General features: G+C 41.4%; 2 protein-coding genes across 4 annotated transcripts in view; one reads left to right on the top strand and one right to left on the bottom strand.

The window, feature by feature from the left end:
- Window positions 1-1,868: 1,868 nt before the first annotated feature.
- Window positions 1,869-17,950, bottom strand: Mpc2 (mitochondrial pyruvate carrier 2). The gene is made up of 5 exons (XM_027417143.2): window positions 17,056-17,950; window positions 7,809-7,849; window positions 4,679-4,763; window positions 3,559-3,670; window positions 1,869-2,167 (listed from the first exon to the last, which is right to left on the bottom strand). Exons 1-5 carry the CDS (start codon window positions 17,162-17,164, stop codon window positions 2,125-2,127), a joined length of 390 nt encoding a protein of 129 aa, XP_027272944.1. The 5' UTR covers window positions 17,165-17,950; the 3' UTR covers window positions 1,869-2,124.
- Window positions 17,951-18,159: 209 nt separating this feature from the next.
- Dcaf6 (DDB1 and CUL4 associated factor 6) overlaps window positions 18,160-25,663 on the top strand; it is a 107,612-nt gene continuing 100,108 nt past the window's right edge. For 2 of the 3 annotated variants that reach the window (XM_027417136.2, XM_027417137.2), the window contains exon 1: window positions 18,161-18,528. In XM_027417136.2, coding sequence (XP_027272937.1) covers window positions 18,432-18,528 — 97 coding nt within the window. In that variant the 5' untranslated portion in view covers window positions 18,161-18,431. Of the gene's footprint in view, window positions 18,529-25,663 lie in introns of all 3 variants that reach the window. The other variant, XM_035445475.1, reaches the window with a different exon arrangement.

Genomic DNA, 25,663 nt, shown 5'->3' on the forward strand with positions numbered 1-25,663 from the left:
CTAGCTTGTTTTTCAGTCTGTGACATACACTCATGTTTTTCCTAAATGATTATTCTTGGAAACACATGCACACATGTGGAAAATAGATGAATTTAATATGCTTTGTGAAAAGTAGTAATAATGGGACTGTTCTCAGTTATTTCTCTAGCCCTGTTATATAATTTTAAAGGCTGTTTGCTAGGGGTATAGTTCGATTTTAGAGTGTATGTTTACCATGTACAAGTCCTAAAATGAACCTACCAAAAAGGTGTCTCATTTCAAATACTGAAATAACTTGCTTTGCTGACTTGTCTGGCTATGGTGCTAATAAAGAGTGATTTTTCTAATACTTTTAGTTCAGTACTCCAAATTTAAGGCCAAATCAAATAGTTTGATTATTTTCTAATATGGAGTAATCTATGCCCAGAGTCTCCTAGACCATGGAGACGTTACAAGCCTATATAGAAAACGTTAGATTGCAAGTACTCTGAGAGGCACTTAATTTACCCAAAGCTACAATTAATAAATCAAAGAACTAAGATGGACTCTACAGTCTTTTGTGCTGTATTATATCCGTTACTGAGGCAATTAAAAATTTAATACTTTTTAGGAACCAGACCCTGTGTTAACATTATCTCAATGTTAATGATACAGCACATTTCTGTAATTTCCAGACTTGAAAAACTGAGGCCAGATAGGAGAGTTTGAAGCTAGCCTGGGCTATATACATATATATGGCAAGCTCCTGTCTTAAAAAAAACAAACAGAAAAACACACACACACACACACACAAAAAAATTGTCTCAACTCACCATTACAATAATCCTATTTAAAAATCTCTAGCTGTGTGTTTCCCCAGCATGGTCTTGACCCCTTTGCTCATCACTCCTCCCTCTCTACAGCTGGATTCCAGGAGTTTGGCTCAGTGTTTAGCTGTGGATCTCTGCTTCTGCTTCCATCAGCTACTAGATGAAGGCTCTAGGATGGCATTTAAGGTAATCATCAATCTCATTATAGGGGAAGGGCATTTTAGATAGCCCTTCCACTATTGCTTAGATTCTTAGTTGGAGTCATCCTTGTAGATCTCTGGACATTTCCCTAGTGCCAGGTTTTTCTTTAAACCTATAATGGCTCCCTCTATTATGGTATCTCTTTTCTTGCTCTCTTTCTCTATTCTTCCCTCGAGTTGCAATCTTCCTGATCCCTCCCCTTCCCCTATCCCACCCCCTCCCAATTTTCTCAGATCATGAAACCCACAGAAACAGCTGACCTGAGCAAGTGGCAGCACACGGACTCCAGTCTGACAGCTGGGGAACCAGGCCCCCTGAACATGGGTGTCAGTTGGGAGGCAAGCACAGTCTATGAGATCTCTGGCAGTGGGACCAGTATTTATCCTTAGTGCACAGACTTTGGGGGCCCATTCCCTATGGAGGGATACTCTAGATACTTTGGGGGGAGGGAGCTAGGCCCTGCCCCAAATAATGTGACAGACTTTGATGATCCCCCATGGGAGGTCTCACCCTCCCTAGGGAGTGGAAAGGGGGTGGGATGGAGAGTTGGTGGGGGGCATGGGAGGACCAGAGGGAGAGGGAACTGGATTGGTATGTAAAAGATTGTTTTTAATTTAAATATATATAAAAAAACCTCCAGCTGTGAAAGAATTTCATTAAAGTTAGAAAACCCAAATACTTCAAGTTATAATGTTTTAAAATCGTTTAAAGCTAGTCATTCTACTAGCTACTTCTCATCCTTTTTATTGCCTTCCACTTGTAGCCACTCTACCATCCTACAGTAATAAGTGGACAATTTAACCCTTTGATCATGTTTCTGTTTGCTTAAATGTGTTTACTCTTATAAATTTTGGTTAACTAAAAGATGAAGCTGGGGTATGTATGATCAAGTAAGATTTATTATGGACAAGTGGTAGAAAACAAGGTTAGTGCTATCCATAGGTTAAGTTCCTGGAATCATATGTAAAGAGACTGTTATTAAAAGTTTGCTTTATTTTTCTGTGGAGTCAAGTGCTAGCTAGTAATTACAGTTAAGATTTCTTTTCAAATGTTATCAGAACAGATATCATCACCTTATCAATAATTAAATAAACTAGGTTCCAATGTTTCTGTCCACATTGGATTGTTCAGGTGATCAGGAACTCTTGATTCCTTTAGCTTTGAGTTCTTGATTATATCTATAAAGAAAACAGAAAAATGACTCATTAACAGCAGGAAAAGAGAGGATGGGAAGCACACTCTACTTCTTTCCCTTTGTCAAATGGCTACATAACTGTAAATATAAAAGGAACATACAGACAGAAACAGGCAGAATGAAAAGTGAAACATTCAAAGAGTTCATTTGCCTCTACTGCGTTTCAGATCTCAGCTGCCAAAGTTTAAAAAAAAAAAAGGAGCAAGTCTTCCTGGAACTTGCTCGGTAGACCAGGCTGGCTTCGAACTCACAGATACCTGACTGCTTCTGCCTCCCGAGTGCTGGGATTAAAGGCATGCACCACCAATGCCCGGCTTACTTGTCAAAGTTTTAACTGCTTATATGACATGTTTCCTATATAAACAAGTAATTTTTTATTTTAACACACACACTCGCTTGAGCATATTCACTAGGCTGTGGTAGTACATCCCTTTAATCCCAGTAAGTGGATCTTTGAGTTCAAGGCCAGCCTGGTCTACAGAGTGCATTCCAGGACAGTCTCTAAAGCTACAGAGAAATCCTGTCTCAAAAACACAAAACAACAACAAAAACTTTCCAGTGTTCATGGAATACTTTGCAACGAAACCAGTGACCTCACTCTAAATGTTATTCCCATACTACACCCTATACATTTAAAGCTCACTTATTACGTATGGTTGAAAGCAAGTGTAAAGGCTGATCCTGGAAATTAACTGTAAATCATGAGTTTTATATGTTGTGGTAGCTTCCAATGAGGAATGTCCCCCATAGGCTAATGTATGAACACTTGGTCCCCAGTGGTGGTGCTGTTTGGGAGGTTATAGAACCTTTAAGAGGTAGAGCCTTGCTGGAAAAAGTACTGTCACTGACAGCTGGCTTTGAGATTTCACCATCATGCTCCACTTGCTGTTCTCTCTCAGCTTCCTATATGTGGATGAAAATTAACCAGCTTCCTGCTCCTGTAGCTATGTTTTCCCTAACTATTGCCATGTCTTTCCTACCATCATAGACTCTGTTCCTCTGGAACTATACGCCAAATAAACCCTCTCTTCTTTAAAAATTGCTTTTGGTCATGGTATTTTATCACAGCAGCAGAAAATTAACTGATATAGTTATCAGAGAGGGGTGGGGAAAGAAAGAGAAAGAAAGGGGGGGAGAACTACAAAAAATGAGAACCCACTTAGACAATAAACTGCTGGATTTAAAATCTAGGTACCATAAGCTTAGCTACTTTTATCTTATTTGTAACTTTTCAGACTTTGACAGAAATAATACATTTCTACTTCATGCACAATTTTGTCAATATTATGTATGAATTACAAACACACATGTACACACACACACACACACACACACACACACACACACACACACACACAGCCATCCTTGGCTTACCTCCATATACGAAAGAGCTGAGAGGCTCCTGCTGACCCCACAAAGAAATTAACAGCGAACAAACTCCAATTTTTTGGTATAATTACAAGTGAGTATCTTGACCAAATAAACCCTGTTGAAACAAATCATTTTTTTTAAAGGCACAGACTCTTCTCTCAAAATGCATTTAATATTTAATATCTGAGCAAAGAATAAAGCTATGACAATAATAACAGGATGAACAATGAAATGCTGTGCTATGTTTTAAAAAAGTAACTTTAAGTCTTATATAAAATCATATATTTATATAATTATATATGACATAGAAATTCTCATGATATAATTTTTAGTAGTATATAAAATTCTCAGTTCTTACATTAAAGGGAGACTTTGCTAGGAACCAATGCCTAATAACTATTCCATCTTCCCACTTTAAAATAAAATCATTAAATGAACATAAAACTAAAGAGTTTTGTTGTATGTGGGTTAATTTTGGTTGTTCACCTAGCCTTTAAAGGCTGAACCATCTCTTCAGCTAGTATGTGGTTATTGTATAGCAATCTCTTTCAGGATAACAGGCTCCACCTTGTTAAGAAGTTTAAGACTCAGGATGTTTCTTTTGTTATTGTTGTTGGGAGGGAAACATGGTGGGGGACTGATTTGATCAAAATATATGCATGTATGAAATTCTCATTGAAAATAAAGACTCAGGATGACCTGAAGAGAAGCTAGTTAAAACTCAAAAAGTAATTCAAAAGTATCAGGAAGTTCCTAAAACTGGCCAGAAACACTCAGTCCCTCTTTCATACTCATATAAATAGTAAACAGGGCTGAGAGAGACTCAGACAAGCCAAGCTACCTGGAAGACATTCAGACTAACTGAGTTTAGAAGAAACATTCTCTAATCTGTCAAGCTGCCTGCAGGTTGTGCAGTGAGATTGAGCAACGAGTTCCACATCTGTAACTCACTCCAAGCAAATCACTGGTTCATTGAACTTTAGTGGTATCAACTCCTTATCTGTAGTTAGTAGACATTTTCTCACAGTGAGACATACACATTCTCTCTCTCTCTCTCTCTCTCTCTCTCTCTCTCTCTCTCTCTCTCTCTCTCTCTCTCTCTCTCTGGAAGCTTTTAGTTTACCTGTAGCCATCAGCACAGTAGATTGTGCTGTGCTGAGTTTCTCTGCAGGTCTGGCCATGTCAGCTAATCCAGCACACACCAATCCCTGCAAATACACAGGAAGGGCATCAGGAGTGAGGTGTAGTAATTGTGAATTTACACATGATAGCTATATTCATAATATTGTCCATAACATTAAAAAAAATTCCAGAGCATGACAAGAAGCTACAACAAATTCAAGAGTACTTTCTCCTTTTGTTTTCTGTCTCTATTGTTTTTATTTAAAGAAGTACCAGAAAAGTTACAATTTTAGTTGTTTTCCTTATTTTGTTATTTTTATAAACGTGCTTATTTTGTGAGCATCTACACATGCCACAGTGCACATGTAGAGGTCATAGGACAAGTTGAAGGAGTGAGTTCTCTCCTTACACGAAGTAGGTCCCAGAAATTGAACTTAGGTTTAGTCAAAGGTGCCTTTACCCACTGAGCTTACTGGCCCTAGATGATTTTTTTTTTTTAACATTAAAGTACACATGGCCATATCTTCTTTATTGTGTATTTTAAAAAGATTTTTATTTTTTATGTGTATGAGCATTTTGACTGCGTGCGTGCGTGTCACCTGTGTGTAATGCCCATGGAGGCCAGACAAGGGCATTGTAAGCCCTGAAACTGGAGTTAAAGCTGGCAGTGAAGCATCATGTAGATGCTGGGAATCTGGTATCTACAAGAGCAGCAAGTGCTGTAACCTGAGCCACCCCTCAGCCCCACTCCTACTCCTGCTGTGTCTTTAGTGTCTTTTATAGAATCACCCACACATATTCCTAATGTCAGCATTACACACAAGCTTGGTAATAAGGGGTTCTGCAATTCAAGATATTTGGGGGACTAAGGGAAGTTTAAGGCCTGTGTCTCAACTACAGAGTAAGTTAAAAGGTCAGTGTAGGTATCTTAATGAAGTCTTATTCCAAAAACAAAACAAAACAAAACAAAACAAAACAAGGGATGAGAATCAAAAGTTCAATCAAAAGTAATCTGGGCAATTTAGTGAGTATGTCTCAAAACAAAAGGTAAAAAGAGGGTGAGGATATAATTCCATGATAGAGTATGTGTGCTATCTATGCATGAGGCCAGAAACAAAAACAAAATTTAAAAACCCAAACCAAAGCATTTGGTAACCCATAATTTGGTAATTACACCTAAATAATATGTAACTGCCTCTTGTTACTCTTTAGTTCACATGTTGACTAACAGAACACAAAGGGCTGACATTTCACTTGCACAGTAATAGTGTGTTAGGCTGGGGATGCACTTCAATGGTAGCACACTACTTGCCTAGCATATGCAGGCCCTGGGAGCAACCCATACTGCAAATCAACTAAAAGAAAAGGGATTATGTCTGATCAAAGATCTTGAGGAGGCTAAATGTCCATTATGATGTTTGGAGATGAGAAAGAAGAAAAAGGGGAGACAAATGCTATCAATAAGGACTCTGCCCAGCATGCAAATGTTGCCTGTGCCTACCTTTAAAGGCCTTTTTTTTTTTAAATATGAATCTCTGTAGAATGGGCTGCCTTCCAACTGACCTGGCTCCTCTGAGTGTGCTGGGATTAAAGGTGTGGCTACCACAACCATGCTAAAAGCCTTTCCTTATGCCTGACTGCTGTAGCAGCACAAAGCCTCCCATCTTCCAAAGTGCTAGACCTTGAATAAACCTGATTTCCTTTCCACCAACTCTTAGTTCTACAGTACTGGCTTTCAAGCAGCAACTCAATGGGTATTATTCAGTTACAAAACCAAGCAAATTCTGTAATGCAGTAACCCGGAGGGCACATTCAGCAAAATAAACCAGTCATGAACTCTCTCTCCATGGGACTGGAGAGATGGTTCAGCAGTTAGGAGTGCTTGTTGCTCTTGCAGAGGACCAGAATTAGTTTCCTAGCACCCATACTGGGCAGTTCACAGATGCCTCTAACTCCAGCTTCAGGGAATCTGACATCCTCTTTTGGCCTCCTCAGGTACCAGCAACATGTGCAAATACAAGCACACCAACATAAATCTTTAAAAAACATTGCATGATTTCACTTCCATGACATACCTAGAACAGCCCAATTCATAGAGACAACCAACAAGTAGAGTGGTAGTTTTAGAGAAAAGAGCAGTGTGTAGGGGAGCGTGTAACGGTCCTAAAGTCTCCAAGATATAAACCAGATTGGCTATGTGATAATGCACTGAGCACTATCTGGATATATATTTAAAATACAAAAGCAAAAATGATTAAGATGGTCATTTTATGTGTATTTTGCTATATCAAAAGAGTTTACAGGAGGATCTCTGTGAGTTCAAGGCCAGCCTACTCTGTAGAGTGAGTTCTAGGACAGACTTCAAAGCTACAGAGAAACCCTGTCTCAAAAAACCAAAACAGACCAGCAGTTTTCAACTTAGTGGCCACTAGAATCACCTGTAGAGGTTGTTAAAACAGATCCCTTTCAACATAAATTCAATGATTTGCTACAAACAGCCACTAGAATATATACATATATATATGTACTTATATGTGGAATAGAGTGAAAGTAATAATCTTGGAGTCAGAAGTCGTAGGCTCTATCATTTACACCAAATGCTTTTATGTAATACATGTATTAGACAGAATCATATATACTAGACTGGTCTCAAATTCTATATATACATGGCCAGAGGACAGACTTAAACCCTTGATCTTGCTATCTTTGACATCCAAGTACTTTGATAAATAGGCTGTACCACCATGAGTGGCTCTGTATGTTATGTTAAAGAAATGTGTGTCCAGCTTGGCAGTGGTGACACACACCTTTAATCCCAACATTTTGGAGGCAGGCAGGCGGATCTCTGTGAGTTTAAGGCCAGCCTGGTCTACAGAGCAAGTCTCAGGACAGGCTCCAAAGCTACAGAGAACCCTCGTCTGCTCAGGAGGGGGTACAAAACAAAACAAAACAAAACAAAACAAAACAAAACAAAACAAAAAAACAATAAGAAAGGTGTATCCAGAGGCCCTTTCTGATAAACTAAGAGTTTAGATAAACTAAGGAAGGTAAAGTATATCCTTTATAAGATTTATCTCAAATTAATAAATTTCTATCAAGGAATTAATTAATTAACTCCTGTTAAGACTTACCCATTTCATTATTGGAGCCCAGAAAAAAACTGTTCTGGGGCCTGGAAAATAAAAGAAAGAAAAATTCAGAAATAATCAAATATATTATATGCATTCCTTTATCAGCTAACACCAAATTCTGCCCTGCTTTCTACACTCTTTGTATTAACATTTAGAAAGGTACAAAAACATAATATCAATCTTCTATGTGTCTTTCTGTATTTATCACATTGAAAATGAGCTAAGGTGAGCCAGGTGTTACGCACAGTCCTTTAATCCCAGGACTCGGGGGGCACAGGCAGGCTCGTCTCTGATGAGTCTACAGAGCTAGTTCAAGGACAGCCTTCTAGAGCTGGGAGGAAACTAAGAGAAGCTGTAAGATGCATTCAAGTTGAGCATCTAGTGAGCTCCACAGACAACTCTTTTTACCTCTAGAGGGTACAGTGAGGTGAGAGACAGATTTGTCTGGGGAATTTAAAGTGCAACTAAACTTGTCAAGTTTAGAACATACCAGAATACTCAATGTTATAAATGTGCTTATACATGTGATCAACAAAATACATTCCTTCTTTTTTCTTTTTTTGAGACATGTTCTTGCTAAACTGCAGCTCAGGCTGGCCTGGAACTAGTGGTGAGATTGTACAGGCATGTCCCACCATTCCTGGAATCTATAGCATTATGTAAACATGCAATTTAACATAAAAAGTGATTTATAAAAGCAAATTCAAGGTTAAAAACTCTGATTATGCCCATGTCTATTACTACTGCCTTAATATTCTACTTTACTTGGCAATCATAATGTTTTGAGACAAGGTCTTATGTAGAGATGGCTAGCCTGGAATTCATTATAGAGACCAGGCTGGCTTTAAACTCACAGGGATCCATCAGCTCCTTTGAAACTGCAGGAAGTTGTAAGCTGCCTGATGTGGGTGCTGGGAGCAGACTTCAGGTCCTCTGGAAGAGCAGCAAGTGCTCTTAACTGCTGAACCATCTTTCCAGCACTCAATAATTTTTATTATCAAATATTCTGACAATACAATCCAAGGATATATGAATTTGGTACTTACATGCTGAGGAATGAAGGTAAAAATATTATATTTCTGTAAGACTTTTGTACTTTGTATGTACAGTAAAAATAATGCAACTTATGTCTGATTAAGGTGTTTCAGGAAGTATTTTCTGCCATCAGAAACACCTTAGATTCATTATGGATTTGACTTGATTTATATGAATGATTTGTCACATTATGTCTGTACAGCACTCGTGTGCCTGGTGCCAGAGGTTAGAAGAGGGCCCTGGATCCTTGGAACTGGAGTTTCAGACAATTGTGAGCCACTACGTGAGTGCTGGGAATTGAAATTGGTTCCTCTGGAAGAGCTGCCAGTGCTCCTAACACAGATTTTTTTCTACTCAATTACAAGCATCAAAACTTAGAGCCCTTTGATAGTTTTCTCTCAGCAACCATTCAACACTGTCTACAAACCTGTTCTACAACCTACAATATAGATAGAGTAGGTGAAGGTATATAGAAAAAATGTAAAAATAATTTGATGTGAGATACCTGGGAAAATGAAGCTTAGCATTATAATTGACATGATCTGTGCTGCGATCATCTAGTGTTTGGAGAATTGTTCTAAAAATGATATCCTAAGACTTAGATTGCAGTATAACCCACCACCATGTGTGAAGCCTTGTCTTTGAGTCTCAGTACCACAAAAAGAGTCAAACAAGACTTACCAATATCTAAATCCCCTTACTTTCATTCCCCAGAATCCTGTTTTAGGTTATCAAGGGAGCCTTCTTTAACATCTCCAGTTTAAGCTAAATGCTCCTTTGAACAACCAGAACAGCTCATATGTTGACTATCTTCTACACTGGGCTTAACTATGTCCATATAGAAGCTTATCAAGATACTCAAACTTTAGGTTTGACCAAGAGTGGCCCTGACATTGCTTTATTCTCAAGGCCAGAATTCACTTTTCTCATCTCCAGGGACACAGGCTTCCTTCACAACTTTACTAGACTTTTACTAAAAAGTTACTCAACTCTTTGAGACGAAGAATTGAGTAACCTGCCCTAAGCTCAGAATACACAGATTGCTGTAATTGCATTTAGAGTGAGCTGGGGAGGTTCTGGTAATCACACCAAGGTCATTTTCCTTTGTTTTACATGGAGGCCCTGGATCATGGTCTGTATCAATTTCCTAATTTGGTTTTTATTATTGCTGAAGATTGGCTTCATCACTCAGTCTTGGGGTGAACAGGTGTCCATATTTACTTTGAATTCTTCTGGATTCGCTCAGTCCTCACCATTTCAAAATTATTTATTCTGTTGCTGTCCTCAAATTGTTTTCTAAGTAAGGTCCTTAGATTCTGGATTCTTTGAAAGTTTAAATGGTTGAACACTTGGGTTAATGAACAATAAAGCTTTCCAGTAGGCTTACCTAGTACCTAATTTATTCAAATGTGCCAAGCTAAGTGACAGTTTAAAAATACAACTGTACAAATGCCTACAGATTCAAACCAACCAACCATAAAAAACAAAACAAAAAACCAAAATAATCAACCAACCAAGAAAAAAAAAAACCCTTCAAACATGAAATTAAGTGGCCAGGTTTTTGGACCAAGAAAGGTATTTTAACTAGTGAGAAATATAGATTTATTTAATGTTATGAGTGTTTTGCCTCTATGTGTATATGTTCATGTTCACACCTGATGTCCGTGGGGGTCAGAAGAGGGTGTCAGACCTGGAAACTAGAGTTACAGATGGCTACAAGCTACCATCTGGGTACCAGGAACCAAACCTAGTTGCTCTGCAAGAACAGTAAGTGTTCTTAACTGCTGCCCCAATTAGTGATAATTTTAAATGATGAAAGCAAACTTTAAATGAGTTTAATAACTTTAAGAGCTAAATAGAAAAAATATCAGTAGCAAATATATAAGACTTTCTAAATTGCTATTTTTTTCTGAGATACTTGAAGACTTTGACAAGTAGCAAACAACCAGAGCTGGGTATTTGCAAATGTAAACAAGTAACTTTTATTTTTTATTTTTTGAGATGGAGTAGGGGGTATGAGGGTTGTTTTACTGTTGGCCCAAACTGGTTTGGAAATCCCCTGATAACCTAGGCTGACCTTGAATTCCCTGTTTTCTTCTGGCCTTAATTTCCCAAGGAATAGGATACAGATATGACCCACCACTCCCAGAACAAAGTAGCTTGCTTTTGGGTTTGTTTGTTTGTTTGTTTGACTTTGCTTTTAAAATATTACAAAGGAAAGGGAAGGTTAGGTGTGTCTTCAGGTCTTTAATTCCAGCATTCAGAAAGTAGAGATGGGTAGATTTCTGTGAACTTCCTGGTCTGTTCTAGGTCTTTGAGGACTTCATAGTGAGACCCTGTTTCTTGGGGGTGGGGGTGGGAAGGTGCAACAAGCAATATAACCATAAATATTTCAAAGACAACTTAGTTTGCCCTTTCATTAGATCTTAATTTGTTTTCTCTTCAGAGTATATAGCAAAAAAATTACAGATAATGTGTAAATTCAGATATAGATGATGTTACTATACCCAAATAAAGTTTTAGTGAGACAAAAACCAAGGTTATGCTATATACAACTATAGTTATTCTCACAAGAAAACAAAAATAAATGATAATTATGATCTCTAATGTGATTATAATACCTTAATATCAGGATTAACAGACATATAAATTAACAAAATAATCATTAACATTTATTTTTAAAGAAATAACTAAGTGGAAAAATGCATTTAAGAAATTTTAATTTAGAGCTCAACAAAAAAGAAAGTCATTCTTATAGGAATTAACTAACAATACATTTCACCTTTTCTTCCTTAAGACTTAGCTCTCAAATAAATAATAGACACTATTCTATGTATATTTAAAATTATGATCTACTTAAGGATAATGGAATTATAGCAAATAGCAAAATAGTTTTTCATTTCTTTTTTTATTTATTATTCACCACATTCATTTATTTAATGTGTTTGTGGGAGTGCTGCATGCACTCAGAGGCCAGAGGACAATTGTGGAGAGCCCCTGCTTTCCTACTGTGTGGGTCCCAGGGGTCAAGTGTCAGGTGCCTTTGCCTGCAGGGCCATCTTTCTTTCTGCATTTGCTTTCTCTGGGACAGGGTCTCACCATATAGTTCCAGGTATCTGTTCATCTCAGGCTAGCCTTGAATGTGAGGTGATTTTCCTGCTTCAGCCTCCAGGATGCAGAGATTACAGGCTGTGTCACCGTGGCTGGCAAGTTGATGTACTTTTTCCCCTCTTTTCTTTTTTTGGCTTTTCTATGACAGGACCTCCTCCATGTAGCTCTGGCTGCCCTGGAACTCTTTATCGAGACATGGTTGACTCTGAACTCCCTGAGACTGGCCTGCCTCTTCCTCCTGAGTGCTGGGATTACAGGGGTGCACAACCACGAGTGGCTAGGTTGATATACTTTTATAAACCAAATTCTATTTCCCAATTTCTTTGGTTTGGAGGAATTGTTATCAGTGGAATAAATAAATTCTATCCAGAACATAGACTATATGTATGTATGATTCTTTTTACAAAAAGATTTCCTCTTGGAAAAGCATATGCACATATAAAGTTACACACGCTGAATTGGTATTCACTGTGTCCAAAGTGAAGAATAAACTTTCTTATTGACTGTTGGGAGGTCACAAAAATCACTACCTCTTCTTGTTCCTTTCATATCTCTATCACCACCTTCCTTTTCTCAACTTTTTAAACTAACTGTCGATCCTCTTACCTGAATCTCCTGAGTACTGGGAATATAGGCATTACTTCCTGGGCTTGTCTGAAATTCATTAACTCCCTTCCTTCCTTCCTTCCTTCCTTCCTTCCTTCCTTCCTTCCTTCCTTCCTTCCTTCGTAGCTCTCAGTTGGCAGAGGCAGGAGGATCAGTTTACGGCCACTTTGGCTCAGCTACATAGCAAGGCCAAACTAGTCTATATGTATAGTGCATAGCTGTTACCTCTGGTTGCCCTAGCGTTCAGCAGCACATCAGAACTTCTCTAACTTAGTTCTCCACTGGTCAGCTGTGCCCACGTTTTACTTTCCATCATCCCTCTTAGTTCCATATACTATGCAAGTCCACCAGCTTGATACCATGTGGCCAACTACCCACACATATCTTTAGAATGTGAAGTATTTGACACCAATACTGATTGACAAAGCCATTTTTATTTGCGGTAAAAATATTTCTGACATAACACTAAGAACATGATTATTAATACTGGTAATTCATTTTGTGCACCTCTTGGTCTGATACACCCTATTTAATAGTTCACAAAAAATTTTAAAGTATGCTTTTTAAATTAGTAATTTTTTGTTCTCAACTGTATTCATCAATGTTCCATTATTACAATGAAATAAAAAGCCCAGCACTCGATAATATCTTTTCTGGGGCTGGGGAGATGGTTCAGTGGTTAAGGACTGTTCTCAGAAAGGACAGGATTTAGTTCCCAGCACCCACATGGCAGCTCACAAGCATCCTTAATTCCAGTCCAGGGGAGTGAATCCAATGACCTCTTCTGACCTACTTGGGTGCCAGGTATATACATGTGGCACGCAGACACACATTCAGACAAAACACACACATAAAATTTAGTGACTAAGTCTTAAAGGAAAAAGAACTTTCTTTTGGCTTAAGATTATAAAGATGTCAGGTCTAAGGCCTTTTAGTGATGGCTGTTTTGTTGACAGTCCTGAGGGTAGGGCAGAGTGTTTACTCAGCAAAAGGGGAAAGATACATTAGGTATGTGTATGGTCTCTATCCCAAAGCCAGTAGGACTAAATCATAGGCACTTTACCCTAAGGAATTTATCTCATTCTAGTTACTCCCCAAATGGTCCACCTCTAAACACCACAGTCTGGTTAAATTTCCAGTTACTTTTTTTTTTTTTTTTCTCCGAGACAGGGTTTCTCTGTGTAGCTTTGGAGCCTATCCTGGCACTCCCTCTGGAGACCAGGCTGGCCTCGAACTCACAGAGATCCACCTGTCTCTGCCTCCCAAGCGCTGGGATTAAAGGCGTGCACCACCAACGCCCAGCTAAATTTCCAGTTACTTAATGCCTCACAATTAAGATTAAATCTCAATATATAATTTAGTTGAAGGACATTCAAACCAAATCACTAACTAAGCTGTTAAGTAAACATAACTTCAAAGTTATGATCTGACAAATGCCTAGAGCATAGTTACACAACTGACTTGTTTGGAGCCACATGCTTCATATACATACAGTTAGCTGGATGGGTGACATCCCTTATGTGAGTTAAGGAACATGTCTAGGAATCACATTTAGTTATATTCTGCTATTTTTCTACAGAGGCAGATCATTCTGTATCATAGCACTATATATATATATATATATATATATATATATTCTGGGCCACATAGTATTCTAACTATAGTATATTATCTATATAAAATATATTCTTGTTGCCTCTCTAGAAATGCTTGTCAGGGACAAAAATAAATCTAAAAATGTATAACAAGCGATATATACGGTCCAACTATTAATATTCTAACATTCTATAGCTTTTTAAAAAGAAAGAACTCTTGTATATGAATGTAGTCTAATGCTTAGAAGGTGATTCAATTACTAATACTAATGTACAGTAGCATTCAAAGGGACTATTTTCATTCTGGGTATTGAGTAGAACAATATTCAGTATTTCTCAGGTCTTTTTCTTTTTGGGTTTTTGAGACAGGGTTTCTCTGTGTAGCTCTGGCTGTCCTGGAACTCGCTCAGCAGACCAAGTTGCCCTTGAACTCAGAGATCTGTTTGCTTTCTGAGTGCTGGGACTGAAGGTCTGTGATGCCACTGCCACCCCACCCCTCCCCATCACATTTTCTTAAGATTTTTGTTTAACACTAGTGAGCCAACAGTCATATTTTTCATGCTTGTTCTTTCTTATATTGCTGTGCTTTTCAACCACAAATAAGTTTTTAATGGCAGGCATCTTTATGTATTATTTGAAACTTTAATTGCTAGATGTAGCTCAGCTCGAAGCCCTGGGTTCCATTCTTAGGACCACATAAATAAGGAACGTTGTACCTGTTTGTAACCCTAGCACCAGATGTAGAGAGAGAGGATGGAGACAAGTAGATCCCCAGAGCTCATTGACATCACCTGGCCATCCTAGGTGAAATGATGATCTCCAGGATCAGTGGAAGACTTTCTGTAGAAAGACTTGTCTAAAAACTTAAGGTGTCATGTCTCAGTGGGACACATCTTTAATCCCAACATTTGGGAAGTAGAGGCAGGAAGATTTCTGGTGAATTTGAGGCCAACTAGAAGAAGGTAGTAAGAGCAAGTCTTTTTTGCTTCTTCAAGACAGGATTTTTTCTGTGTCACATTCATGGCTGTCCTGGAACTAAACTCACAGAGATCTGCCTGTCTCTGCCGCCTGAGGGCTGGGATTAAAGGAGTGTGCCACCACATCTGGAGATCTAGTTTAAAAAAATAAGACTTTAGTTACACAATAAGTTCAAGGCCAACCTGGGATAGAAGAGACCTTGTCGAAAAAACAAACAAACAATAACAACCCTCCAAACCCTTTACTTGGAGAACATTTGTTCTGATTTAAAAACAAATACTTTGCTACTTGCCTTTGCTACAGGTATGGGGAATTCTTTAAGGCCAGTCAAGACTCAGCCTACCTCTGACTGTCTTCCAAGCCTGTTTCCTCTATTATACTTAAAACAGAAGTAACCCAAAGACTTCCTGAGGACATGCACAAAATGCTCTTCATTGTGCAGTTTAAGTACTATAAATAATAAGTCCATGTGGCTAAAAGCCAGGGCCTTGGAAAAGATCAACAAACGGCTACCTTCCAATTCTCTGTTAGTTTAAGTACTTTAAAACTTCCCCTGCTGGTCATGGTCCTCATGCCATGCCCTAAACACAGAGCTGGAGGGTAAGAATTGCCACAGAACTCAGTTACTCTGTGACACCCTGATCATCACACAGATTGCCCAACTCTTATCGCCTGAAAAATCTCTGCCATAAAACATAGCAAAAATAAAATACCTAAAAACTAAAAGGCAACTCAAAAACTTCATTAATAAAGTTCCTTAAAAACAAGCTTGATAATGTGTGTTTATATTGCAGAAATACTATTGAGTGTTAAGCTAAAGTCCATGAAGAAGTATACTTAACATTCTGTTATCAAACTTGACACTAGATTCAGCACACAGTTCAGGCTCCAGAGAACTGCTTCAGTCCCTGGCAGAACTAAACCTTTCTAATGTAAACTTTATCTATGTAAAGGCAAAATCCACCTTCTTGTTAGTCTCAATCTTTTCCATTGAGAATAAATTTTCCTATTACATAATCAAATTTTAGTCACCACCCAAAAGAGTATTATTAATTCCCATTTTGTATTAGAAATAACCTAATTGTAGAACTATAATAAAGAGCTAGAGGGACTGGGGTCGTCCAGTTTCCTAAAAAAATGTTATTTTCAACTACAAGAATACTTATTATTCAGCACAAGTGACAGCTAATGTCTCAAATAATCGAGCATGTATGTTATTTTTTGATTTTCGCACTGAATACATTCTACAAGAATGAGGACAGAGGTGTAGAATTCTGCCCAAGGTCACAGGTAAGTGGTGGAGCACAATTGTGTTCGTTAATCTGCCCCCACAAAAAAAGACTCCGCAGAACCTGGTCAGTGATTGCGTAATGACTGGTTTATACTGGATCTATGGACCCAAGAGTGACATTGACCGGGAAGGGGAGAGGGGGGAGCGTCTAATTTTGGGAAGGGCTCCCTCAAGCAGGCCTCTGCCCACAGGAGCTGAAGTATGACCTTTAGTCCAAACCCTCTGCTAAGTTCAGACACCTATTCAGCTCTTTCTCACGTGCGTTATAGATCCACGGAGGGGAAAAGAGGAGGCAGTGAGTGTTTCGTGGTAGTCCGAGACCCCTTGGGGAGAAGTTAAGGTTCAAGTCCGGAGGCGAGGACGGGGTACCAGTAGTGAGTGCTTAAGAAAGAAGCGGAAGCAACAGAAGTCAACAAGGGCACCGGGGGGAGATACTTGGCTTTGGGAAGAGGCGCAGAATGAGAGAGACAAGGGGGAAGATTAGGAGAACTGATGGATTGGATTCCCTTAAGGTGACGACAGCGGGGGACGCTGAGATCCCTGCGGGTAACTGAACTGTCACTGGGCCTCTAATGTGCCAGTTTTGGAGGGAGGGGGACGACCTGGGTGCGAGCCGCCCAGGAGTCATTACCTGCTGGGTGGTTGTAGAGCGGCCTCAATTTCTCTGGCAGCAGCAACTCCACTTTATCCATGAGTCGGTGGTAGGAGGCCCGCAGGCCGCGGGCGCCGGCAGCTGCCATCTCGGCGGCGTCGGGACAGCGGCAGCTAGGTGGGAGAGCCGCGGCGTCCTCGTTCGCGGCTGACAACGAAGGGCGGCTCCGTCACTTTCTCTCCACAGCGCTAGGGGTCCGCCTCTGCCCGCAGGCGCCCTTCCCCCGGCTCTGCCAGCCTCCGCAGAAGCACCTAGAGGCCGCGCCGGGCGAAAGCTGAGGGGCGGAGCCTCAGCAAAAGTCCGCCCCAGCCCGCCTCCTGCCAGAGGGCGGGGGAGACGGAGGCGGAGTCATGGCAACAGGTGCTCCAGAGGTCGCGGTGCCCCGGCGGCTTGCGCGAGGAGGGCGAGGCGCTTGCGCAAGCTCAGCAGCCTGTTCTCATTGGCCGGCCTCGTACGGCGGAAGGGGCGGGGCGGGCCGGACCCACTTCCGGCTCTAGGGGACATGTTGGAGAGGGGCACCCGAAGCCGCGCTTCTGTACCGTCCCTCACTTAGACTGACTTAGACTTAGGAGAGGGCTGTGGCTAAAACCGGCTTCCTGGGCTCTGCTCGCCCCAACTGAAGATGACGCCGCCGCCGCATACCTGTCGGGCTTCCCTTTGTTTGCTTATTGCTTTGGGGACGGTGTCTCACTGTGTAATCCAGGCTGGCCTGGAGCTCGCCACCGTCCAGCCCCAGCCTCCCGAACGCCGGGATCAGAGGCCTGAGTCGCTACGCGCGGCTTCTCCCTCTGAAGAAGGAGGCGTGAGCGAGGCCACAACCCCAGGCGCCCCCGTCACCCCTTATCCATAGACGACTAAGGAGTGGGCTAGAGCGGCCCGAACCCACTCTCCCAGGGTGAGGGCAGCCGGCACGCACGCACACACACACACGCACGCACGCCGGCCGGCTTCTGTCCCGGGTGGGCGTCATCTCGCGAGAAGGGTCTGGGAGGGGCGTGGTCTGGGCCGGAGAGGGCGGAGCTCGCGGCCGCCTCCGCCTCCGCCTCCGCCTCCTGCGGGAGGGGGGTCGAGGGAGGGGACTGTCGCTGATCTCTGGATGTTCTGGGTAGTCGGAGCCGAGAGAGCGAGAGCGAGCGAGAGAGCGAGTATGAGGCGAGCTGTGGCCCGGGTGCCGCCGGGCTCCGGGGGAGAAGGCGCGGCCGTGGCCGCCGCCATCTGAGTCGCGGCGCCAGCGAGGCCCGGCGCGCGCATGGTGCTGGTGCCGCTTGGGTGTTGATCGGCCTGTCCCCTCCCTCTCTCCCCCTCCCCGCCCCCCGCGGTGGTCTCCCCTTCCCACCCCAGCCCCCCGCGGAGCCATGTCTCGCAGCGGCTCCTGCCCGCACCTGTTGTGGGACGTGAGGAAAAGGTCCCTCGGGCTGGAAGACCCGTCCCGGCTGAGGAGCCGCTACCTGGGTGAGCGGGGGCCCCGGGGCGGGCGGCGCCGAGGTCGCCGCCCGGAGGTGGGGGAGGGGGCGCCGCCGGGGCTGTTGGCGGCGGGACGGTGCCGCGGCCGGGGCGCCCCGGGGCGAGCGGGCGGGCGCCGCCTGGGTGTCAGGTGGGACGGCGGCTCCTGCACCTCCCACGGCCGGCCAGGGCTGCTTTGCAAGCCGCCAGCCGCGGCTCCAGCCGGGCTTTCCTCGGGAGAGCCGGGCCGTGGGCAGCGGGCAAGCGGGCAGCGGCCCGGGAAGGTGTCGGGGTCGCTGGTGGGCTGGGGCTCCGGAGAAGACTCGGTGAACCCTACGGAGATGCCACGTTGAGAGCCAAAGTTGGCGCCTTTGCTCGTCTCCGGAGCTGCCCCCGCTCCGCCCAAGAGCTCAGGTGTTGGTTTGCCCACCGTCCTCGGCCTCCGCGGGGCTCTGGATGTCGCCCGCGACGCTGTTGACCACCCGCCCGCAGGGACTTCACACCCCTAGCTGCCTCGCTGTAAACTGTTGGCGCCGAGCCCAAACCTCAGGGATCCCGGAGCCCTCCCCACCCCCACCGCCTGCTCCTTCCCAGGTCCAGCCTGCTGTCTGTCAGTCCTGTAGACCTCTTTTAGGTGGTGTAGGGTTTCACGTTCCCGTTCCCACCCCCTGGAAAACACACTTGGCATATTTCTGTTTCTCAGTTAAGCTTTCTAAAAACAATCTGCAGTACCGAGGGCGCAGTATATTCATTCCACTGTTTGCGTATTTTTGTACCATGAGTTTTGTGAGTGCTGGGTCACGCCCGAGTTAACTAAATCAAAAGTCCTGTTTCTTCAAAGTGCCCCCCCCCCACTCTGTCATTTCTCTGCTAGGTAAAAGGGATTTGTTGTCATTTGCTTTCCACTACAACAAAAATAGAAGGAAATGAAATCGCATTACAGCCAATACTATTGGTTGTAATTACTTAAGCTTTCTTTTATGAGTGTATTTTCATTATAAAAATTCAAACACAAAGAAGCAGAAATCCCGAGATCGCTCCCATTTCAATTTCATGCCACGGCCCTTAGAGATAATGGTTGTTTCTTGATTATTTCCTTAAAAGTACATACATATATAAATAATGGCGTATATGTGTGCATAGTCTGGGTGAGAAAACTGAATACATGGTACTGTAAGCATTGTTTTTCCCCTTGCTTTTTCTTTATGCATCTTGAGATCTTGAGATCCTTTCAGACTTAAAGATCTGTGTAAAACATTACATAGTGCTTTATGAAGAACTTTAATGTTGTAAACATTTTTTGCCCGTTTTTTTTTTTTTTTTTAATTTGGCTCACAATGTAGTGCAGGCTAGACTTAATTTTTATCTCAGCTATCGCTGGATTACACTGTGTGCATGCCTGCGTGTGTACCTGACCTTCTCCCTTTTTCTTTAAATATGTGTGTTCACTGTCATAACAGTGTGCAAGCATCATTTACATATGTTGCAGTAAGTACCTGGAGTGCTTGTTTTTCATATTTGTAAAGACCTCTTAAATATCCTTGATCTAAAAAAGGTGTACAAATTTATTTTAAAATGTAATTTGTCTAGAAAGAACGGATTTTTACTTTAATAAAATCAAAAGCTAACAGTTTGTGTGAGTGAATTTATAATTTGGTCTTTTATTTCAGTTAGTTGGGCAGTTCTAAGTACTTGGTTTTTTATGTTTAGTATTTCTGATTGAGTTCAGCTGTATATAATAAAGTAAACTGTGGTTAGTAGTGCTTTCCAGATGGTTCAGCAGGTTAAGGACACCTGCCACCAAGCCTTGGGTTTGATTCCCCAGGACCTTATGTGTACCAAAGAAAGAACTGACTCCTGAAAGTTGCCCTCCCCCCCATCAAATAAGTAAAATGTATTTAAAAAGTACAAAACAAAACAAAACCACATTCTTACTCTTTCTACTTAGACTTCCAATGGAAATGGAATTTGTGTTAGGTGCAGCTAAATTGAAGAGTGAGACTCCACTGATTATTAGGAAGCCTGAGTCACAAATTCTCAAATGTATGAGTGCACATGTAGGAAATTCTATTTTCAGACAGCCTCTGTGTGTATGATTGGGGAAGGAGAGGTAGACTTTTGAGACAGTGTTGCTCTGTAGCCCAGACTGTCCTCAAACTCTTGATCCTCCTGCCTTAGTATCCTAAATTCTGGGATTACTGGTATGTGCCACCATATTTAGGTTTAAGTAATTTAAATATATCAATGATGCATACTTTTTATTAGCATTTTAAAAGATTATAGCTAGGTTAGTTGGAGAACACCTGTAATCCCAGCATATCCAAGGTAAAGAGGGATCAGGTGTTCAAGGCCATCTTTGAAATAAAAACTACAATTAATCTAATTAATTCCCCTCACTTAGTAAGTTTCTCTGTGTGTGTATGAGTGCATGTGTGTATGACCTTTTAAAGTGCTCTTATAATGCCCCCCCCCCTTTTGAGGCAGGAAGGAGACTTGATGAGAGATTGAAGGATACTTAGTGAAAGTCTGTCTCAAAAAAAGGAAAAAAAAGGACCTTTTAAATTCCAAGTCCAAGGACTTAGAAAGTATATTGATTTATAGGCAGCTCTAGACATTATAATTATTTAGGGTATTGTAGTTTGTATTTTATCCTAATAGGTTGCTGCTATTTGTATTCCTAATACTGAATTACTGCTAAGTAACATTAAAACTGGAATGTTAACTTATATAGAGGTTTGAGACTAAAGAAACAAAACACAAGGTTCCATAAGTTCCTCAGGAGCTAAGCAAGGAGAGAAAACTGACTCCAGAGTGATCTAAAGGCAAAATTAGCCACTTACAGATAAAGTATTCAAAGGGCAGTGACTTCCTATACCACGAAGCAGGATTGCTGTCTTTACTGCCTGATCTTAAGTATTTGAAGAAGGGACTGGGGTGTAGCTCAGTTGATAAGAGTGCTTTAGCACTTTGGGAGGTAGAGTCTGGAGGATTAAGTAAGGGGTTCTAGGCCAGTTTGGTCGACAAGGAGACATTCTTTAAAAACAACAAAAAGGATAGAATGGCGTGGTAAGTGTATCACCACCCTGCCTGGCGCTGTCTTTTTCTAAAGCTCTCCTTACCGTGCCGTACCCTTCCCTCCTCTCTCTCCTCTCTCCTTCCCTCTGTCCCTCTTTCCTACCTCCCCTCTCTTGCCCTGCTTCTTCCTATACTCCTGTTCTCTACATGCTCCCCTTTCCCCCTCTTATTTCTTGAGACAGGGTCTCATGTAATCCAAAGTGGCCTTGAACTCGTTTTATATCCAAGGATGGTCTTGAACTATTACACATCTGTCTTTTAGCAATGTTTTTCGAACGTTGTTCTGAACAATATTTGTAGTTAATACTTACTGAAACTTTTGTGTTCTGTCTAAGAATCTTTACATAATCCAAGGCCACAATTTTTTTGGTGTTTCCTTCCCCCTTGAAGGTTCTCTATTTTCTTTCTCACATTTAATACTAAGAACAATTTAGAGCTCATTTTTATACGTGCTGTGAGGTGATCAAGTTTCATTTCTTAGCTTATGAATGTAAAATTGATCTACCATTCTTTTTTAAAAGACTTACCCTTTTGTTGAAAATCAATTAACCATATATGTTCAAGTCAATTGTTCCACCACATTCATTGATTGAAGGTTCTGTTTCTGTGCCAGGACTTTATTGTTTATAGAGAATGTTTAAATGGCCTTAGTGTGTGATAGGAGATGAAAGGAAGGGAGCGTGGAATAAAAGGGCCATTTGCAGCTGACTGCTTCCATGGCACCTTTTGGGAAATAATGCATAACTGTCTTAGTTCCTGTTCTATTCTGGGAAGAGACACCATGTCCAAGGAACCATGATCATCTTGGTTGGAAGCAGGCAGGCATGGCACTATAGATGTAGCTGAGAGCATTATATTCTGATTCCCAGGCAGCAGGCGGGGAGTGGGGAGGAGACTGAGCCTGGTGTGGGCTTTTAAACCTCAAAGTCCATCCACACATCACAAGACCATATCTATTCCAACAAGGTCACACCTCCTAATCCTTCCCAAACACTTCCATTCCCTGATGACTAAACATTCAAATATATAACCCTGTGGAGGCTATTCTCATTCCAACCACCATAATAACTATGTCAGGTTCCTCTGGTAAAAGTGGGATGGATGTTCTTTGGCCCATAAGATCCTTTCGGGTACAAAAAGTGGTCCCAAGTTTATAAGCCTCTTTGATGCACACATATTAACACAGTGATACCCTCTGGCACAGTAGTCTGGTTGATGATCTTTAAATTTGTATGTAAATAGCTTGGTTAGAGTTGATAATACTCTTCTGTTTGGAAACAGGAGCTTCTCTTGCCCAAGCAAGACCAAGACCTTCTTTAATAAGGGGAAAAAAAAAATCCCATTTTGCAATTCCAAGAGGATAACCTGAATTCAGAAGGTGAAAAGAACATTACATTCTTAAAGACATAAGATGTGGAAGAATCTCTCTCCCCTTAATGAGAATTATACTTATGCCCCAGTAATGTCTATCTGGTGTGAAGTTGCTTACAGACCCTTGATGTTAAGCCTACCTGTTTTTTTTCTGAGGTCTGACTTTGGCATTCTCATTCTCAGAAGATCTCCATCTACACACATCCTCCACCTCCCCCATGTGACGGCTGCAGACTACCCAGACTACCATTGCTGAGCCTGTCTGCTTTCTTGATATCTAATTCAGAAAGTATAATTTTCCTTTTTCTCCTCTTTCATTTCCTGGCAGCTGCTGCAATCGCCAGCTTGCCTGCCCCATTTTTTATTTCTCAAACTCCAGTACAATTGTCTTTCATTTTTCTTGTCAGTGCAAGACAAAGCTCTAACTCAAAGGGATGAGATACTATTTATTCTGGGCCAAATATAAGTGACTGTGTCCTGGGAACACAGGTTCAACTTGCCCTGAAAAATATGTTCCAATGTGGATGCTCAGTGTAGAAGCAGTTACATGAACTTGTGTGGTGGCCAAATAAAAGAGTTGGGAATCAGGGCATTTCCCAAATTCATTCTTAGGAACAAAAAATGGGTGGGTTATAGCAAAGGGAGAAACTCTAGGTATTGGATGTTATCTGGTAACATTCTTAGCTTTGGGGTTGCTAGAAACTAGTGGTTTGTTAAGTTTATACATTCCAAAGGTTTTGCCTGATAGTTGCAAGGATGTAGGTCAGACACGGGTGGGCATTGAATGCCTAATAACGGGTTAAAAATAGGGCAAGATAATTAGACACAGTGTCTGCAGCATTCCAACTCTCCATAATCAGGGCATTCTAATCAGTTTTGTAGAATCTTTTTATGAAGATGTGGCCTCCCCCTCCCCCACCAGGGGAGCTTCATTTAATGCTAATGAATCTGTTTTTAAATTCTTTGTAAGACTGGGAACCTGCTAAAGAGATCCTGTGTCTTCTGATGATACTTAGTACTTCAGACTTGGTCCTTGTCTCTTTTGAAAATTGCCCAGGCCATTCTGACCTCTTTCCATTACTATATACAATTTAAAAAATGAATTTATAAATGGCTCCTGGTGTATATTGATAATCCCAGCTCTTAAGAGGCAAAGACAGGAGGATTGCTGCAAGTTTGAGACCAGCCTACATAGCCTACGTAGTAAATTCCAAGTCATTTGAGGCTACATAGCAAAGCATTGTCTCAAAAAACTATCATCATCATCAACAAAATTGCAGCTTGTTAGTTTCTCAAAAACAACAGACTTGTTGGGTTTTGTTTGTTTTTTGTTTTTTGAGACAGTGTTTCTCTGTGTAGCCCTGGCTGTCCTGTGAAACTCGCTCAGAGATCTGCCAGTCTCTGTTTCCCAAATGCTGGGATTAAAGGTAATGAGTGAGTGCTAGGAGCTGTAACCACCCATGTCTTCTGCAAAAGCAACAAGTGCTTGTAACCACTGAAGCATCGCTGTAGCTCCTGTTCCGGAGTTTTAGAAAAGATTGTCAAGGATAGATGTATAGGTCTGTGGTAGAGTGCTCACTTGTCTAGTATGTGCGCTCGCTCGTCTAGTATGTGCAAAGCCCCATTCCTACAAAAAGAAGAAAAGGCTGGTGGGGGAGGTGTGCTATGAAAGCCCTGGGTTGAATCCCCAATACAACAAAACAAAAACTACTGAATCAAGGTGGGCGGGTGGTGGCGCACTCCCTTAGTCCCAGCACTCAGGAGGCAGAAGCAGGCGGATCTCTGTGAGTTCAAGACCAGCCTGGTCTACAAGAGCTAGTTCCAGGACAGCCTCCAAAGCCACAGAGAAACCCTGTCTCGAAAAACCAAAAAAACTACTGAATCAAATTATCCTTTTTATATTGTTACAAGCCTTATGACCTGAGTTCAGTCCTCAGAACCTGCATAAAAGTAGGGATAGAAGGACTTCATAAAGTTGTCATCTGACCATATATATGTGGTCATATATACACCAAGGGATAGATTTGCATAGGCATAGATCTATTAATCAGTAGTTTGATTAAATTTGGGTTTTTGGATTGATAAATCAGTATTCAGTTCCTAGACACTTATTGTTCTGGTTAATTATCCTTTTTATATTGTTAAGTTCCAGTGAGTTTTGGGCGGTTGTTCATAGATGATAGTTTATAGTTGTTTTTTTTTTTTTAATGTACTTAGTTCTGATAGTAGAATGATGTTAGCTCAAAAAATGTTTTATTTTTCTGAATTTGTGTAAGGTTAAAAGTACTTTGTCCTTAAATCATTGAACCCATGTGGGTGGCATTTTTTTTTTAAGTTTAAAAAAACACTTTATATTTGACTCATATGCAGGTATAAGAAATAATAGGACATTTGGGGCTGGAGAGATGGCTCAGTGATTGAGGGTGCTGGCTGCTCTTTCAGAGGACCCAGGTTTGATTTCCTGCACCCACATGGTGGCTCAAACTATCTCCAACAACAGTTTGAGGGGACCTAATATTGTCTTTTGGCCTCTACTGGCACCAGATACGAAAGTAGTGAACAGAAACATATGCAGCCAAAACACCCATACACATAAAATTTAAAAAATTTAAAGTTAAAGTAAATAATAGGAAGCTGTATACCTTATATTCTTCAACCAGTACCCCAATGGTAACTTCTTTTGAAATATAATAAACCA

Source organism: Cricetulus griseus, chromosome 5 (assembly GCF_003668045.3).
Source record: "Cricetulus griseus strain 17A/GY chromosome 5, alternate assembly CriGri-PICRH-1.0, whole genome shotgun sequence".
Lineage (NCBI taxonomy): Eukaryota > Metazoa > Chordata > Mammalia > Rodentia > Cricetidae > Cricetulus > Cricetulus griseus.